At 36.4% G+C, this 18,537-nt stretch overlaps 1 protein-coding gene across 3 annotated transcripts in view; it reads right to left on the minus strand.

Annotated features, from left to right (window-relative positions):
* arhgef7b (Rho guanine nucleotide exchange factor (GEF) 7b) overlaps positions 1-18,537 on the minus strand; it is a 235,691-nt gene that overhangs the window by 101,498 nt on the left and 115,656 nt on the right. For all 3 annotated transcript variants that reach the window (XM_039745898.1, XM_039745900.1, XM_039745901.1), the window contains one exon: positions 8,238-8,326. In XM_039745898.1, coding sequence (XP_039601832.1) covers positions 8,238-8,326 — 89 coding nt within the window. The remainder of the gene's footprint in view (positions 1-8,237; positions 8,327-18,537) is intronic.

The raw sequence follows: 18,537 nt of genomic DNA on the forward strand, positions 1-18,537 counted from the left end.
TTGATCATATCTACATTTTACACACACTAGAAAAATCTTCTTATATTTATATTTTCTTCTTATATTTTTTAAAATATATATTTAAAAAAAGTTGCACTTTAATTTTAATTGTAATAATGTATCAAGTACTATTGACATCCATCTCATCTGTATAAATTCTGAGAACAATTTACAAAATAATATATTTATTAAAATGCATATAAATAAATACATTTACAACATTAAACTTGTAATGAATGCTAAAAACAGAAAGACTAAAGTAAAACATCACATACTGTACAGGACAGTAAGAACAGCGAGACAGTGATAGTGTGACACTCACTGTTATTTATGTAATCAATCTATACCACTAGATGTCTTGTTGTGGCTGATTCACATACATTACCCATTTTTAACAAATATATAGATGAATATTCTCACATTGGTTATATTTATCTTTACACTTTTTAATATACAGATTATTACAATCCAACAGACTGCGTCTATAATTTATTTGTGCAACATATTATTAGCCAGTAGTCTTTATATTATCAATTAGAAATTACATCTTGCCTGAAGAAGGGGCCTGACTTGCCTCGAGAGCTTGCATATTGTAATCTTTGTATATAGTTAGCCAATTAAAGGTGTCATTTTGCTTAACTTCTCACTATTAACAATGACATATAATTTGTCAGAACTCTCTTACTGAGTATATGAAAATTCTTTAGAGGCCAAAGTCCAAAGTGATTTGATAGCATCACAAAATTTCTGCGGATATTCTGGACACAAACCACTTATTCCAGATCATAAAAGTCCACCACTGGAGTAAATTGAAGTCAAAGTGAAGTTCATGAAACTAGCTTCAGAGGATGTGTGTCTCGTCACATGGTGCATTACCATTTGACTGTGGCCAGAAGGATTGCCTATGGTAAGCAGTTTTGCTTAGGCATGCTGTAACATTCAAATGACACTCACCTGGCAATAAAAGGCCTGGTGCGTGCTGCAAAAACATACCCCACCACCACTGCAGAGTACCACCAGCATAAAGCATAAGCTAGTAAACTGGATGGATCCTAGATTCATGCTGTTTATACCATTTCTGCCTCTGCTACTGGCATGCTCCAGTTGAATACTGAAATTTCAGTCACACAATGTTGGTAGTCACGTGCCCCACTGTGGCTTCATCTTCCTGTTCTTAGCTGAGAGGTGGGGAACTCAGCATGGTCGTTATATGCTGTAGCTCATCTGCTTTAAGGTCTGACATTTTATGCATTCCAAGATGCTCTTCTGAAAATGCTCTTAAGACCTGTTATTTGAGTGTTTCTGGTCATTCACTTTGCATGGGTTTGCCCACAGCTGCTCCACTTTTTGCTAAAACACCGCCAAAGATGTATATGTTGGCACCCAACCTGGGGCTGCTTCCTGTGTTGTTCCCTCTACTGCCCAAGTAGACTTCTGATCCCCACGACCCGGAATTGTACTAAGTGAGAATGTTGTGTTATTCCCATAATATGTAATCTGTATATATGCTTATGTACTGTATATCATATTATTATAATTTTTTTTAGAATGTTTGCTGTTAGAATATATGTTGCACTTCATGCCAGCAGTTACAAGAGAGCACCTAGAGGTAAAGAAGTTGCATAACGGTTTTATATTAAAATTTTTGAACAGGATTTCCACATTAGAAGTGCATTTACTTACTTGAGTTAGGTCATTTTAACAATAGGGTTGTCTCTGTTTAAATTTCCCTGACCAGTGCATCCTTCCAGAGGAGTAAAAATACTATACATAAGAAATAACAATGTAAGAAATTTGACAAACAAGAGGAAACCAGCCAGATCATCAAGCTCATATGTTTAGCCCAGTGGTTCACAAACTCAATCCTGGGAACCCACTGTGGCTGCAGGTTTTTGTTCCAACCAGATTCACAATTGTTGATAATTGATAACAACCGATCTAATTTAATTAATTAGCTAGTCTTTTTTTACTCTTCTCTAATTCTGAATTTTACATTTATAAGACATTAACAAATATTTCTATTTTTTTTTCTAAAGCTATAAACAAGGGGTCCTCAATCACAGTCCTGGAGGGCCGCAGTGGCTGCAGGTTTTTGCTCCAACCCAGTTGTTTAATAACAAGCCCTTATTGCTCAAGTAACACTTCTGCTTCACTTTAGTTGTCTCGCTTGTTAAGATTTTGAACCCTTATTGATTATTTTAGTCTTAAAGTACTTAAGTTTTAATTGCTCCTAATTAGCAATAACATGCAAATGACAAATAAGACCAGCATTTCTCCATTTAGCTTGTTTCCACTGACACCTATGTGTATTTATCATGCAATATTGGGTTTAATTAAATACTTGGAATAAAAGTAAAGAGAAAAAAGTGATGGACTGAGAATTACTCCTCCATTTTAGCCTTCAAATCATTTGGATGATATCCTTAGAAGAAAATCTAGGATATGAGAATGACCTGACATAGCAGAGTTAAAGCACTAACAAGCCATGAAATTAAATTATTAGCAAGAATTGCTTTCTAATTAAGCAACCGGGTTAGAACAAAAACCTACAGCCACTGCGGCCCTCCAGGACTGTGATTGAGAATCCCTGCTATAAATCCTTAACTCTCTTTTGTTATTTTCCTATTATTTTCCCCTTTTTCTGTGTAGTTTGCTCCCTTCATTTAATCACAATTAACAACCAGCACAGCAGACACCCTGGATGATGAAAGCAGCAATGACTTCAGTGTCAGACTCACTAATTAGTAAATAATCAATTAAATAACCAGAACACCTGGAAGAGCAGAATGAAAATTAGGTTGAAAATGCTATTAACGACAAAAAAAACCTACATATTCCCCATATAATTGCTTATTACATTTTAATAAAAATCTACCAAACTTATAGTTTATAATTTCTACATTGACTCCAAAACACAGAAAATGGGAAATAATGACTTACTTAATTAGGCTAAGAGTCCAATGACAAACAGAAGTTGGATGGAACAAAAACCTGCAGCAACAGTGGGCCCTCAGAATCGAGTCTGGGAACCACTGGTTTAGCGAATAGCTAAGTTGTCCCAAATTTCTCACCCAAACATACAAATTATAAGGGAAAAATGTCTTAAAATGTCTTAAAACAATATGCACCATACAGTATAGAGACAGGGGTTCAATCATTCTGTGCAAGAGGCAATCACCAGAGAATAATACATCCATTTTCTTACTTTACAGAATGTTTGCTGTTTGTGGAGCACAACAGTCACATTTTTCTGATCTACTTATCAAGTCTTTAGATCAAAAGTGTTTTGTTCTTTTCAAGACTTTTTGTTGAACAAGGTTGTGAAAGACTAACGTGACAAAATCACTGAACACTGTAAAAGTAATGTGAAATTCAAACAATTGATCTCTGGCTGGTCTTCCATTATAAGGGGCTTTCAAATAAACTTTTTTCTTTTTTTAAAGTGTTTGACTAGCAACAGGTAGCTCACTATGTGACCTTAGTGTGTTCACAAGTGTTCTTGTGTTTCTTGAGGTAGTGCAAGTCAGATCTGATATAAGTCATCTCAAAATAAATTATCAGGTTGGTTAAAATGTCTAAATAACTCACATGTAATACTATATGCCCCAGTGTTATGTAAATGGATAAACAAAAACATGCTTACGCTTTAATACTAAGAGATAAAATGTAACACTCTTGTCATGAAAAAACAAATGAGAATAATGATTCTCTAAAACAAGTGTACATGCTGAGTGCAGAAAATATAATAGTGTAGTTATATTTGATCAGTTTAAACAGCTGTCCTTGATTGAAATAAGCAAGAGCAATGCACAACTGAAAGCAGAAAAAAATGTGTGAGTGCTTTTGCAAAGTTCAAGTACAAGATGCTGACTTAATAGAAAATAGTAAATTACTAGATATGTTCTACTTTCTTTATTTGCTCTTAGCACAGGAAAGAATATAACAATCTAGCTGTGCTACCTATCTAAAACAGGATAAAAATCTAAGTAATCAATGTAGACCTCACCGTTAATGTTTGTGATGCACCAGGTAGTGCATATGTCTCTGTTATAGGCCATTTGGTGTAAGATTGATAAAAACAGCATTTTATGATTCACCATCACTTGGAATGATAAATGCAGAGCATTTTATTACTAAAATGTTTGTGATGCACCATCTTTCAGAATGAGAGACATAGCAACCAGATAGACACTGAGCCACTTATTCTTTTAGTTTGTCTTACTCAAACTTATACAGAACATTAAAATATCTAGCTCTTATTTATGTAGAATGCCAAGGACGAGAAGGGCAACACGTTGGCCAAGGTAATCAGAACTGTGTCTTTATTATAAAAGGCCATGGATCCCCAAGTCTTCTTTTTTCTCCCGAAATGTGGCTTGCAGAAGGTTTTGTTTTCCTTTCCATCATCTCAACTCACCATATCTCCATTATGTCAATAAAATACAGTGCATCCAGAAAATATTCCCAGCGCATAACTTTTTCCACATTTTGTTACGTTACAGCCTTATTCCAAAATGGATTAAATTCATTTTTTTCCTCAGAATTCTACACACAATACTCCATAATGACAACATGAAAAAGTTTACTTGAGGTGTTTGCAAATTTATTAAAAATAAAAAAAACTGAGAAATCACATGTACATAAGTATTCACAGCCTTTGCTCAATACTCTGTTGATGCACCTTTGGCAGCAATTCCAGCCTCAAGTCTTTTTGAATATGATGCCACAAGCTTGGCACACCTATCCTTGGCCAATTTCGCCCATTCCTCTTTGCAGCACCTCTCAAGCTCCATCAGGTTGGATGGGAAGTGTCGGTGCACAGCCATTTTAAGATGTTCAATCGGATTCAAGTCTGGGCCACTCAAGGACATTCACAGAGTTGTCCTGAAGCCACTCCTTTGATATCTTGGCTGTGTGCTTAGGGTCGTTGACCTGCTGAAAGATGAACTGTCGCCCCAGTCTGAGGTCAAGAGCGCTCTAGAGCAGGTTTTCATCCAGGATGTCTCTGTACATTGCTGCAGTCATCTTTCACTTTATCCTGTCGAGTCTCCCAGTTCCTGCCGCTGAAAAACATGCCACCACCATGCTTCACTGTAGGGATGGTATTGGCCTGGAGATGAGCGGTGCCTGGTTTCCTCCAAACGTGACGCCTGGCATTCACACCAAAGAGTTCAATCTTTGTCTCATCAGACCAGAGGTCTCAGAGGTCTACAGACAATTCCTTTGACTTCATGCTTGGTTTGTGCTCTGACATGAACTGTCAACTGTGAGACCTTTTATAAACAGGTGTGTGCCTTTCCAAATCATGTCCAATCAACTGAATTTACCACAGGTGGACTCCAATTAAGCTGCAGAAACATCTCAAGGATGATCAAGGGAAACAGGATGAACCTGAGCTCAGTTTGGAGCTTCATGGCAAAGGCTGTGAATACTTATGTACATGTGCTTTCTCAGTTTTTTTGTTTTTAATAAATTTGCAAAAACCTCAAGTAAACTTTTTTCACGTTGTCATTATGGGGTGATGTGTGTAGAATTCTGAGGAATAAAAAATGAATTTAATCCATTTTGGAATAAGGCTGTAACATAACAAAACGTGGAAAAAGCGACACGCTGTGAATACTTTCCGGATGCACTGTATATAATAATCTGTTTATATTATTTTGAAATTGCACAAGTGTACAATATTTTTATGTAATTTGAATCTTCATAGACATAATTGTTGTTTGGTATGACTTATAATTTATCACTAATACATTATAAATGTAAATAATGATAAGTAAATATAAAAGATAACAAAAAATGTCGGTCTGAGAGGCATTTCTAAAGGTCAAGAACAGCACTAGTTTCTTCCACCTTGAATCTGCTGCTAGGGATCTCAATGTTATGATATATTCACAAATGCTTTCTTTTCTTTGATTAAAGCTTAACCTCTCTCCTCGGACGTTGATCAAAAATGGTCTAAATTGTTTGATAAAAGGTCTAAATTTGTACAACACAGTTGATTAGCAGATGAAGAAACAAGAAGTGGCAACTCAAGAGGCTTCCCAACCAACAATGATGCTATAAAATATGTTTTGATCAGAAAAAAAAAATATTTGGCAGCTGGTCGAAAATCAGTCTGCACAGATTAAGAAAGTCTCTGCAAGTACAAATGCTCCAGTTAAATCACTCTTGGCAGGAAAATTCAGGCTCAACAAAAATATGGTGCTGCAAGGAAATCTGCCAACTATCTCAGTCTTTGAAACATTACTGTAAGGCTCCAGGAACAAGTACTGACTGCTGCTCTATAGCAGATTAATCAACCAGGTTGATTCTGCAGAACATGTTGATCTTTTTGTAGATACTTAATTTCACATTTACCTCACGTGGCTCATATTTATTGGTCCAAGGTTTTTATTGTGAATTTAACAAAAAAGTCTTGTCCTATAAAGGACTGATGAGAAAACAGGAACAGGAGGATGAGAGAGGTTGGGAAGAGGCAAACGAATATTGAAAAACAATTTGGAGTTTGCTCCAAAAAATCAAAATTCACAAAATAATACATCCAAAACACAACACGAGAAATTGGAAGATAAAATAAACAAGCCAAAAGTGTAACCATTATTAGAAAATAGACATAATCACAAAAAGGAAAATGGATTCCATTGGTTACTCGAGATATAAAGAAAGAATCTGGTCAGTAACACAACGCACAGCGGTAAACAAAATGAAAGTAACCGTGCAGGAAAGAAACAAACTAACAGCGCTCATGTTTTAACTCTCATTCTTCACCTCAGCTGTTATTCACTGAGTGATGTTTTCATTTGAGCAACTTTAAAGTAAAAGAAAATGTATTAAAATCATCCTGTCATTACTGATGTGCATGAAACCAGGTCTGTGTTGGTTAAAGGAACATACTTTTATAAACAGACTAGCAAAATACCCGCACTTCGCAGCGAAGAAGTAGTGTGTTAAAGAAGTTATAAAAAAGAAAAGGAAACGTTTTAAAAATAACGTAACATGATTGTCAATGTAATTGTTGTAGGCTTATTTTAGTACTGAGAGTGAATTTGATGATTGTAAAGAGTTTAGTTTATGATTGCAAATGTTGTGTATGAGAAATACACATTTTTAGGCAGGGAGCCAACCACGTGGTAGGTGCGCAGACAGCAGGCGTGCAGAAAAAGGAAGGGGGATCGGGGATGGCCCTTGTGTATCTCTGCCATAAGATAAAACATCTGTTAATGGAAATAAGGAATGAAACCACCAGAAGGAGAGGTCAGTTCCTAACGGCATAATGGTGAGAACCACCAAAAATAAGATGTTATTTTTGAAAGTTCGTTATGGGGTGCAGAGTAAAATGAAACATACTTAACGTTTATAAGTACGTTTATAAGTATAGTGTAAAGGATGAGCATGGGAAATTTGGGCTTCCTACGTATATTGGAAGTTGCAGAAATAGTGAGGAGGGGTTTCCCCTATCTATATATACAATTTAGGGGGTACACCTGTTTCCCCCCCCCCGGTATTGCCATAGGACATGAAACATACCTAACTATTGTAAGTACACTACAAGGAATGAGAAGGCAAAATTTCAGCTTTCCACCTATATGGAAAATGGGAGAATTAGTGATGAGTCAGTGAGGGCTTTGCCTTTTAGATGTAAAGATTTTCAATGAACTGTTATAGCTTTATGCATTACAGATTTTATTTTCATATAATGTTTATCTACTTAAAGGCCTTGAGGATTTACTTAATTTTTCAAAGTAGCCTATGTTGATTAGCTAAAGAGTAATTTATGAGTGAAAATAACATTTATTTATTTAGCACATTTTCACATAAAACATGTAGAACAATATGCATTACAAGAAGTTCAAGAAAAAAATGACAATTACAAAAAAAAGTACAGTATGTTAAAACTAACTTTACCGATTCTTATAGAATCTAACCTCTCTGCCAAGAGGACTGTGTTATTAAGTTCAGCTTTAATATTAAACATCAGTCAAATTGGGAAATTGAAGTACAAACTTATTCATTGTACAGTTTATGCTTTAAATGCTTATAATAGGCTTTTTTGTTAATATGTTTAATCAAATACCCTATGTAACTTGTACATCTGGCATTAATAATCACAAAACACCATTTTAGAGTTCATCTGAGACAAACATTTTGTTATATTACTGTTACATTAGAAATCATACTATTTCTTATGTAACCAGCAAAGATAAAGAATACATAGATATAGATGACATACTCACCACATTATAATATGTTTTATTAATTGCAGATGTGTCAAAGCCTTTGGGTGGGCTTTTTAGAGTTGTAGATTTTGGAGAAACTGGTTTTTCTAGGGAAAAAAAAAAAAACACAACAATGATCTCCATTATATTACATCTATATTTGTCTATTGTTAGTGCATTTTAAAGTTAAAATAAAGTAAATGATTACTTGTAGGACTTTATACTGCACATTTGGATTTAGCACAATCCTGGGAGAGAAAAAACAGGATTTTCTAATTAACATGTAATTTGAGCTCTGGGGGGAAAAAAATATACGATCACAGACTTGCGTAGGTTTGAACTGAGACATGTCTCGCAGAGTGCACGAAGAACCTGCATTAGAGGCTAATTAACAGCAGTCCAAATACCTGGCAAGCCACCAAGAAGCTTAAACAACGACAATGCTGATGATGAACTAGTGGTTAGGTTAGATCTGCTAAATTAATGATTTTTTTACAAAAAAAAAAAAAAAAAACAACACATGTTCTAATTAGTCAGTCATTGTCCAACCCACTATATCCTAACGTAGAGTAATGGGGGTCAATATTTCTTAGTTGTCTGATTTTTTTAATGACATCCAATGTTATGTCATATACAGTAAGCATTTTATTTCTAAGTACCAAGTCAGAATTCCCTAACGTCAATCTGCAGAAAGCACTCATAATACACGTTACTGCAATGTGACATTCCAATTCGATTCAGCTCCTTTCAGGTTGTTTTTGGCTTGTATGTGGTCACAGCAGATATTTGCAGTTATAATATTTGTTTACACAAATTAATACACACGTAAAGCTACTGAAAGTCACGTGTTTGCTGACACTGACATAGTTCTTTAAAGAAGTGGTGATTTTCAAGCATTGTAATAAGAGGAAAATCAGAATCATGACCATTATTTTGTTTCAGTGAGAAGGTCTAAGCATTAAACATCAGTTATCAGGTTTATGAGTGAATGCAAACAGGATCAGATGCAGAATCGTAATTTAAAAACACTGGAGAAATATTATGAAAATCTTCTCGGAGTACCTGTACAGATCAAAGTGCAGGGTTGTTGGATAAGAAAAAAAAAATAACAACTGTGTCATATTGTGTTGTGAAGGGGTCTTGGCTATACATTTTACTAAAGAAGATAACAAGCTAATCATTCAGTATTATGAAAGGTGGATCGTGAAAGTGATGTGTAAAAATAGATCTGTAAAATACTGCAGCTTTACATAGCTTGACTGCGCACTTTGATGCCAAAATTACTGTGGGTAAAATAAATAACAGTTATTTTACAATTGAATACCAGCTTTTACTTTTTTAAAAAACATTTCAAATAGATTTGAAAAGCGGCATTTGAAATGACAGACCTAGCGGTTAGTGCTTATTCCTCACAGCCCCATGAGACTGGTTACAAATGAAATGCCATTGTTGTAAACTTTCCATTTTCTCCCTGTGAATATGTTGGAATCTTACACACCTATGACATGCAAGTTGCCCCTGTCTGCGTGAGCGTCAGGGAGTGCATGAATGTGCCCTGTGATGATGATGTTTGTGATGATTCCTACCTTGTGTCTAAAGCAGGCAGCTCGCTGCAACCGCGAAAATGGATTAAATGGGTTTAGTAAAATGATGAATGAATGTTTTCAAACATTCGAAAGAGTAACATTAGAATGAAGTGCCATGCAATTTGGACCATTTTATTTTACCATTTAGTTAATCAAACACATCATTTTCATCATGTCCTTCAAACCATTTTTTGATCTGTTTTCTCTTCTCAATATCCTGCTGTGCAACTTGCTAAAACTGATACATCACCAAGCTACTGCTGCTCCCCACAGAAGGTGACCGCAGAGATACTGAGAGCTTGAGGATTTAATAATTCAGGGATGTACTCTGCTTCATTATGTACTGTTCAGCGCATACATAAGATACCAAAAAGTTGCCACAGGTCACCAGAGTTGCGACTTAACAGGACATTCACTGTGATTTTGTTTTTTATATTCAACTGTTATTTTCTTCGGTAATGTTGCTGTCTGGAGGCTTCTGCTTTTTATCATTTCTATTGACATCTGGTCATATCCACTGGGTTTAGCAGATGTCCCTGTAACGCCAGGTTTATATTTCACACGATGCAATGCATGCTCCAGTGAACACTCCTGCTGCAACCACGAAAACGGATTAAATGGGTTTAGTAAAATGATAAATGAATGTTTCCAAACATTCAAAAGGGTAACATTAGAATGAAGTACCATGCAATTTGGGCCATTTTATTTTACCATTTAGTTAATCAAGCACATCATTTTCATCATGTCCTTCAGTTTCTTTCACTTGTTTATTAGATATCTTTAAGCCTGCATTGTTTGATTTTTTTGAGATTACAGTATAAATACAACACATTGTTCTACATAATCAGTGTCTATAACACCTTTTCAGTATTAAAGGTTTTGTTTTGAAATTATATAATACATTACTATTGTTTTATTGAGTTATTTTATACTTTATATACATTAATGGATTAAAGACTGGATAAGTGCCACTTGTCTTTGAATATAGAACAATACCTAAATATTATTAAATTGTGAGAATGACCTAGAAAGCAACAATGTCCTACTCCATTTTTGAGTAGCTTTATTACAAAAATTAGTATAAAACTTAAGCACCACCTTTGAAATCAGTCTTGTATCACAGACACTTCAACACTAACTAAAAAAACACCAAGAATAATCATAGTATGCGGCTAAGAGAGAATATAATTCAGGCATTCATTACTAGTAGAACTGAATAACAAAATGCATTAATCACAGGCAACTTCAATCGTTCCATTTGTAGTTTTCAGTTTATTCAGCACACTGCTACAATAATTATTATTAGAACTAATACGACGGCAAGCATAATTCCTGTTCGTAAATATTTGTACTGGCTTCTGAATTTGTTTAGGTTTGATTTCAAAAACCACCCTTCTAACATATAAATCTTTGGCTGGAATGGGCCCCGTTTACCCAACACAACGTAGCAGTGCTTACACACTGGAGTGTACATTATATCCTCAAGGTGCTGGCCTTCTAAGAATAAAGAAAACATCAGTTGGAGGTGAAGCCTTTAGCAATAGGGTCCTACAAATGTAGAATGATCTGCCTATGTGTATAAGGACCAAAAAAAAAAAAATCAGACCCAGAATTTAATCCGAGGATTTAATACTTGAGTTAAATATGGTTTGATTGGAGCTTCTGGTTAGCTGTTCATATTGTAACGCTGCTTTTTAGTTATGTGTTCAGATAAAGAAGTTTATTAAACAATCATTTAAAACTACCGACCATTCTGTGATCTGTTTTCTCTTCTCAATATCCTACTGTGCAACTTGCTAAAACTGATACATCACCAAGCGCTGCTGTCCACAGGAGGTGATCACTGAGATACTGAGAGCTTGAGGATTTAATAATTCAGGGATGTACTCTGCTTCATTTTGGACTGTTCAGCACATACATAAGAAAGGCTGCCAGAGGTCACCAGAGCTGTGACTTAACAGGACATTCACTGTGATTTTGTTTTTTATATTTAACTGTCATTTTCTTCAGTAATGTCGCTGCTGGAGTCTTCTGCTTTTTATCACTTCTATTGACATCTGGTCATATCCACTCGGTTTAGCAGATGTCTCTGTAAGGCAAGGTTTATACTTCACACGACGCAACGCAAGCTCCACCGAACGCTCCTGCTATGCAATAGTTTAACTGTTTATATACTCAGCAAAAAAAGAAACGTCCTCTGACTTTCAACTGTTTTTACTTTCAGTAAACTTAATGTGTAAATATTTGTATGAACACTAAAAGAGTCAACACCATAAGACACCAACTAAAAATGTTTCACAATGTGTCCCTGAATGAAGGGAGGCTCAAAATCAAAAGTACCAGTCAGTATGTGGTGTGGCCACCAGCTGCTTGAAGTACTGCAGTGCATCTCCTCCTCATGGACTGGACCAGATTTGTCAGTTCTTGCTGTGAGATGTTACCCCACTCTTCCACCAAGGCACCTGCAAGTTTCTGGACATTTCTGGGGAATGGCCCTAGCCATCGATCCAAATCGATCCCGCTCCAGGGTACAGGCCTCGGTGTAACGCTCATTCCTTCGACGATAAACACGAATCCGTCCATCACCCCTGGTGAGACAAAACCGTGACTCATCAGTGAAGAGCACTTTTTGCCACTCCTGTCTGGTCCAGCGAAGGTGGGTTTGTACCCATAGGTGGCGTTCTTGCTGGTGATGTCTGGTAAGGACCTGCCTTACAACAGGCCTACAAGCCCTCAGTCCAGCCTCTCTCAGCCTATTGCGGACAGTCTGAGCACTGATGGAGGGATTGTGTGTTCCTGGTGTGACTTGGGCAGTTGTTGTGGCCATCCTGTACCTGTCACGCAGGTGTGATATTCGGAGGTACCGATCCTGTGCAGGTGTTGTTACACGTGGTCTTCCACTGCGAGGATGATCAGCTGTCCTTCCTGTCTCCCTGTAGTGCTGTCTTAGGCGTTTCACAGTGCGGACATGGCAATTTATTGCCCTAGCCACATCAGCAGTCCTCATGCCTCCCTGCAGCATGCCTAATGCACGTTCACGCAGATGAGCAGGGACCCTGGGCATCTTTCTTTGGGTGTTTTTCACAGTCGGTAGTCAAGTCTCTTTAGTGTCCTGCGTTTTTAGAACTGTGACCTTAAATGCCTACTTTCTGTAAGCTGTTAAGGTCTTAACGACCATTCCACAGGTGCATGTTAATTAATTGATTATGGTTAATTGAACATGCATAGAAAACATTGTTTAAACCCTTTACAATGAAGATCTGTAAAGTTATTTGGATTTTTAAAACATTATTGTTGAAATACACAGTCCTGAAAAAGGGACGTTTCTTTTTTTGCTGAGTTACTTGCACGCATACTTTACATAAATCTGGAAGAATCCACCAGATGGCAGTGCGAGATATCATCACGGTGAGCACAGGTTCGGCTTCGATGTGTTGTGAATTGCCTTGAACACCCGTTAAATTCCAATGACACCTTACTGCAATATCTCTGTAAAGGATGTTTAATGATTAAATCCGTCAATTCCAGCAAGCATTGGGCACGAGACAGAAACAATCCCTAGACATGACATCAGCTCATCGCAAGGTGTATACAAGCACTCACATACACATACTGGCATCATTTTAGTGTCACCAAATCTGCATATCTTTGGAAGGAAACCGGAGCACAGTGTGGAAACCCAACAGGAAAACATGTAAACTCCAGGCAGAGAACACCAGCGACGTGACTCCTTGTGAGACAGCAGTGCTACCGCTCCGCCACCGTGTCAACCCCATGTGTGTAATTATGAACAGTATTAATTAATTAATTAAATAAAATGAATGATTTATTTGAAATATGTAACATACATACTTTAATGCATTTCATCATGAAAGTGATATCAAGTATAAATCTAAGGATTCTAAATGTGCAGAGAGTTGGAATATCAAACATTTAATGTGTTCTGTGTGGTGATCTATTGCTATCAGGTCAGAAAAAAAAGACGGCACAGAAGGTGGTACGTAAGACTTTTAAAATGTATCGTGTCATTACGATTGGGAATATGCAACTCTTGAATATAAAAGCACCACAAATGCATCTGTATGTCAGCATTTTGCTTCACCACATCGAACCATTCATCAAACATCGAAGCACGCACATCGATCCCGTAGGATCCTCCAAGTGGCTTTCTGTCATATGTAGTTAGTAAACACTGACTCTGATGTTATATTCCAACCTTTATCACACTGCGCCCCCGACCTTTTGCTGGTACTGCAACTCTCGCACGCGTCGTGTTAATTTCTCAGGACCTGTTCAGAGGACGCTGGGAACATGTGGCTACCATGATGCGTGCGTGTCCGCTTTCTGAGTGTGAAGTATAAACGAGCCCTAACCCTTGCAAGAACCCAAGGGTAAGACCTTTTCATAAAAACATATATTTAATTTATTACAATAGAAAAAAAATATTTTGCACATTTTTAGTCTGAACAAACCAATGATAAACTGATGTGTTGTGTCATGTGACATTACACTCAACAGACAGGTGGGCATGATAACACTTGAAATCTACATAATTTAGTTTGAGGACAACAAAGAGTTACAACATGACAAGAAAAAGAAAATATCTAAGTGGTGCTTAAATCAAGTGATAGCCAAACTACTAAGGAGAACATTAACATTTAAATCATCTGTGGAAGAGAGAACTGGTGAAATGCTACCAGAGTTGTCAATGGAGCAGATCACAGGCAGTAAACAGAATTGCAGGGGGCTTGGCAGAAAAGGCTTCTTTTTGTCCTGTTTGCTTAACTCTTGCCAAATGCAGACGCCTGTGAGCCTATTAGTAAAGACAGGCCAGGCGACTTGCCAGCCCCAGACCGAGGCAAAAATAACGATATGATATGATATTTGAACAGAAGTAAATAAATATGAAGTAAGTAAATAATGAAAATATGGCCTTAAAATTTTAAATTACTAATCATCCAAATGCCACTGAAGTTTTTGAAACAATTTGGCCAGGCACTGCATAGTTTTAATTTAATGTGGTCTCCAAAAAATAAATATACTTGAATAGTTTCAGGCTTTATTGATGAGGCAGACAGGTTTGAAATACAGTATGACCCGATTTTAAGGGTTTTTCTAGGGATCAATGAAAAAAAGGCAAATGCAGGAAGTGTGTTAAAATGAAGGAAATTGTCATTGATTTGTCAAGATCTTGTTAGTATAGTTTGGGGTAAGTTGCTTAGGTTTTCTTTAAAGTTTCATGGCAGTTATTTTAATGATTAATAATTGCGACCTAGCTCAAGGTGTCCTGATTTGTGCTGTTTCATTTGTGGAATCATTATTGTCTATTTTGTTGTTTTAGATTGTCCTTGTTAAATCACAAGATCACAAGTGCAACTGCAGTCTTCACATACAACCTTGCGTTGGATTTTTCAAACCATAAAAAGGCTAAAGGCTATGTTCACACTGTAGCTCAATTTCCATTTATTCACTCATATATGACAAAGATCTGATATTTTTAGTGTAGAGTGATTAGCCAAAAATAACATGGAATCAGAACTTTTCAGAAAGCAATTACACTACTTTCATAATGACAGTCTTACATCCAAACCCTCCATGTCACACTGTAACCAGTCCTGGACCCTGTATTTTAAGCCAGTGGTTTCTGCATACAGATATGGCAGTGATAATAATTGTGCTCAAATTAACAACTTGTGTTACTCATTTTGCACAAAAACACACAAAAAGAAAAAAAAATCAGATGCAAGGCAAAAATGAAGAAAAAGTCACTTTAGCAGCAGTCCAAAAGTTAGTTGTGAAAGGGTTTCAGCTCTTGCGCTTTCTCAGTGAAATTAGTCTCTAGGGGACGTGTGACAGGGCATCTAGGTGGGTTACAGCATCCTGGCTCAAGACAATTTTGTCTGTTATTGTATGTTACACAATTGCAAGTTAATTCAACTTTTTTCTTTTGTTAGTGCTGCCAATAAAGAATATTTCTTCAGTCTGACCACACAAGACATATGCTTGTTTTGTATGTGATATTTCATTGCAGATGTGCTCCAATTACATTTCATTTATTACTACAGCAAATTTACTGCCATTTCAGTTCTTTCGTTTAGAAAGCTTAATTTTCATTGAATGTATCCACTCTTCTTCTGGATGTAAAATGATCTGAAGTGTAGTGTACCTTAAATACTGCCCGTCAGTCTATTTAAATGAACCACAAGTCTTAAAGTAAGTCTATTACAGATATTGCCGTGTAGCAAGGCAATTACATTTCCTAGTACAAATTTAAATTCATCATATAAATCGCTGAAATTATTTAGTTTTAACCACTCACATAAATTATTAACTCTTTTAGGGTGGATGCTGACTTTCCTCGACATAATGGTTTGAGGGGAAAAAGGCACTAAAAGCTGTAAACATTGATAAAACTCACCGTTATGTTATGGGTAGACCCTCTTTACTAGGAGGACGATGAATCTCTGCGTCCTCGTGAGTAGCGTAGAGTAACCAAAGTCTAGCAGCATCAGACAGGTGAGCGAAGTCAACACACAAAGCAAAATACTCCGTGTGTATTACTTATTTATTCATTTACTTATTTATGTATTGTGTATTATTGCTAAATTGGACTCTGACATATTGAACTCCGATGCAAGTGATCTGGAGCTTGAAAACAAAAAAGTCAGGTACCTGCATCAGTTGGTCTGTCCCCAGCTGATCATGCAGCTGTCTCACCTACAGCAAAGTTCGCCTGGGAGGACTACACAGACACTTATTGAACTCTGATGTTGATGCAAATGATCAGGAAATCAAAAATGAAAGACAGGTACCTGAATCAGATGATTGGTTCCCAGCTAGTAATAGTGCTGAACACACTCGTGTAGCTAACTACCTATGACAACGTAGATCCAGGGGAGTCAAACTGGCAACTGGACTTAACCAAACGACATGGTATAGTAGTGGACACTACGGTTTGCCAGCCACTCGACTACTTCAAGCAGTTTTTATTACAGAAAGTGCCTTTCAACTTACGAGTGATGAGACAAACAGGCATGTAGTAAGTATGGTAATTTACATATTGTAGGGGCTCATGGAACATAAAACAGAGTGACATTTGTCATAAATAACTATTTTATGTTGATTTATGTGTGAAACCTTTGCTTTGTGAGCCTTTTAGAAAACCAAGTTTTTAGGAAACTATTCAGCAATGGAACAAAAGGGAATGAAAAATAATTAGCCCTAAAAGAGTTAAACTGTTAAACATTAACATCTCGACAGCACACCCTCTTCCAGCAAGGGTGTTGCCCAATTTAAGCATAGCCTCCTTTGACTTCCAACTCAACACAGCTATGTAACCAAAAATCCTATTGGCTTCCGAAATGCTTTTATATATCACTTCTGTATGCTGTCTAAATAATAGGCTTGAGGTGCAGACTTACATGAAAGCCAAGCTGCATAAACTGTGTGCCAGTGGTATAAAGAGACTACAATACACATATGTGTAGCAGTCCAATTTTCTTCATTTTGTAAACTTTGGTTCAGCTTTAGCTAAGGAAATTAAACTAAAAAACACCATGAATCAATAGATTGCTCTTGTTCCATGTGTACTTACTAGTTACTACCAAATGAAGGCAGAGAGAGTTCCTTCATAAACCCTAAAAATCATAAAAATGAGTAGGTATATTAACCATAATGGCAAACTGTATATTAATCAAAATGGAAAACTATTAAGAGTAGAATGAGTCTCCAGGGACAATCCATACTTAATTGCATTTATTTAATTATTTAGTTGAGGCTTTCATCTAACGTGACTTATATGTCATGCATTCATATAAAATGGCAAAGAAAGACAGTACATCCAACAACATATCACATTCCCCACTCAACCAACAATAAGTTAAAGGCTTAAACTTCGAACACGAGGTCTTAGATGCAGCACTGCTTAAATGTCTGAAAAACAGGAGCTTGCATAGTACAGCACTGCAAGCTGATGAAGAAAAGAAAGACGAACATGATTTACAATAAAAGAAAACGTCTTTATTCATAGTAGAGAAATACACAGGAAGGAGTGATACATAAAAAATACAGAACCTGAGACCCATGCTGAGCTGTGGATAAACTAACCTTAGCCTCGTGTATGCATATTCGTAGCTTGTAGCAGTAACAAATGGTAACCAAACACCATCACAGAAGGCATATTTAGAATATAAAATTACATACAGAAGAAAGCCACTGTACAACAGGAGACCACAGTACAATAGGAGACCGCACAAATCCCTGTATCATTTTCTTAACATACAAGTCATTTTTTCTTTCACTATCACTTTCGGTATTGAGTGATAAAAATGAAAGAATATTTTACAAACAACATTTGTAAAATTCACCATTTTGACTTTAATAAAAAATTAGGACTGATCTTGGCAACTTTGCTGTGTAAATTAACATCTAGGAAACATAACACTGGACAAAGTTGTTTTCTAGCTTCAAGCTAAACATAAATGTAATTTCAAATTGATTGTATTACATAGGAATTTGGAGACACATGAAATGAACTTTCGTTGAATTTAGTGTGCTTAATCATTAAATGATGCAAACACAAAGCATTAATTCATTTGAGTTAAAAGTGTTTTGTTGCTGATGTTTGTTTGTATTCAGCATCTGACACTTCTTGTTTCAGGGTCCAACAACAGTCGGCCAACACTGATGGATTCCACTCATCATGATACGACTTTTCTATCATACATCTACTT

This window comes from Polypterus senegalus, chromosome 2 (genome assembly GCF_016835505.1).
Source record: "Polypterus senegalus isolate Bchr_013 chromosome 2, ASM1683550v1, whole genome shotgun sequence".
Lineage (NCBI taxonomy): Eukaryota > Metazoa > Chordata > Cladistia > Polypteriformes > Polypteridae > Polypterus > Polypterus senegalus.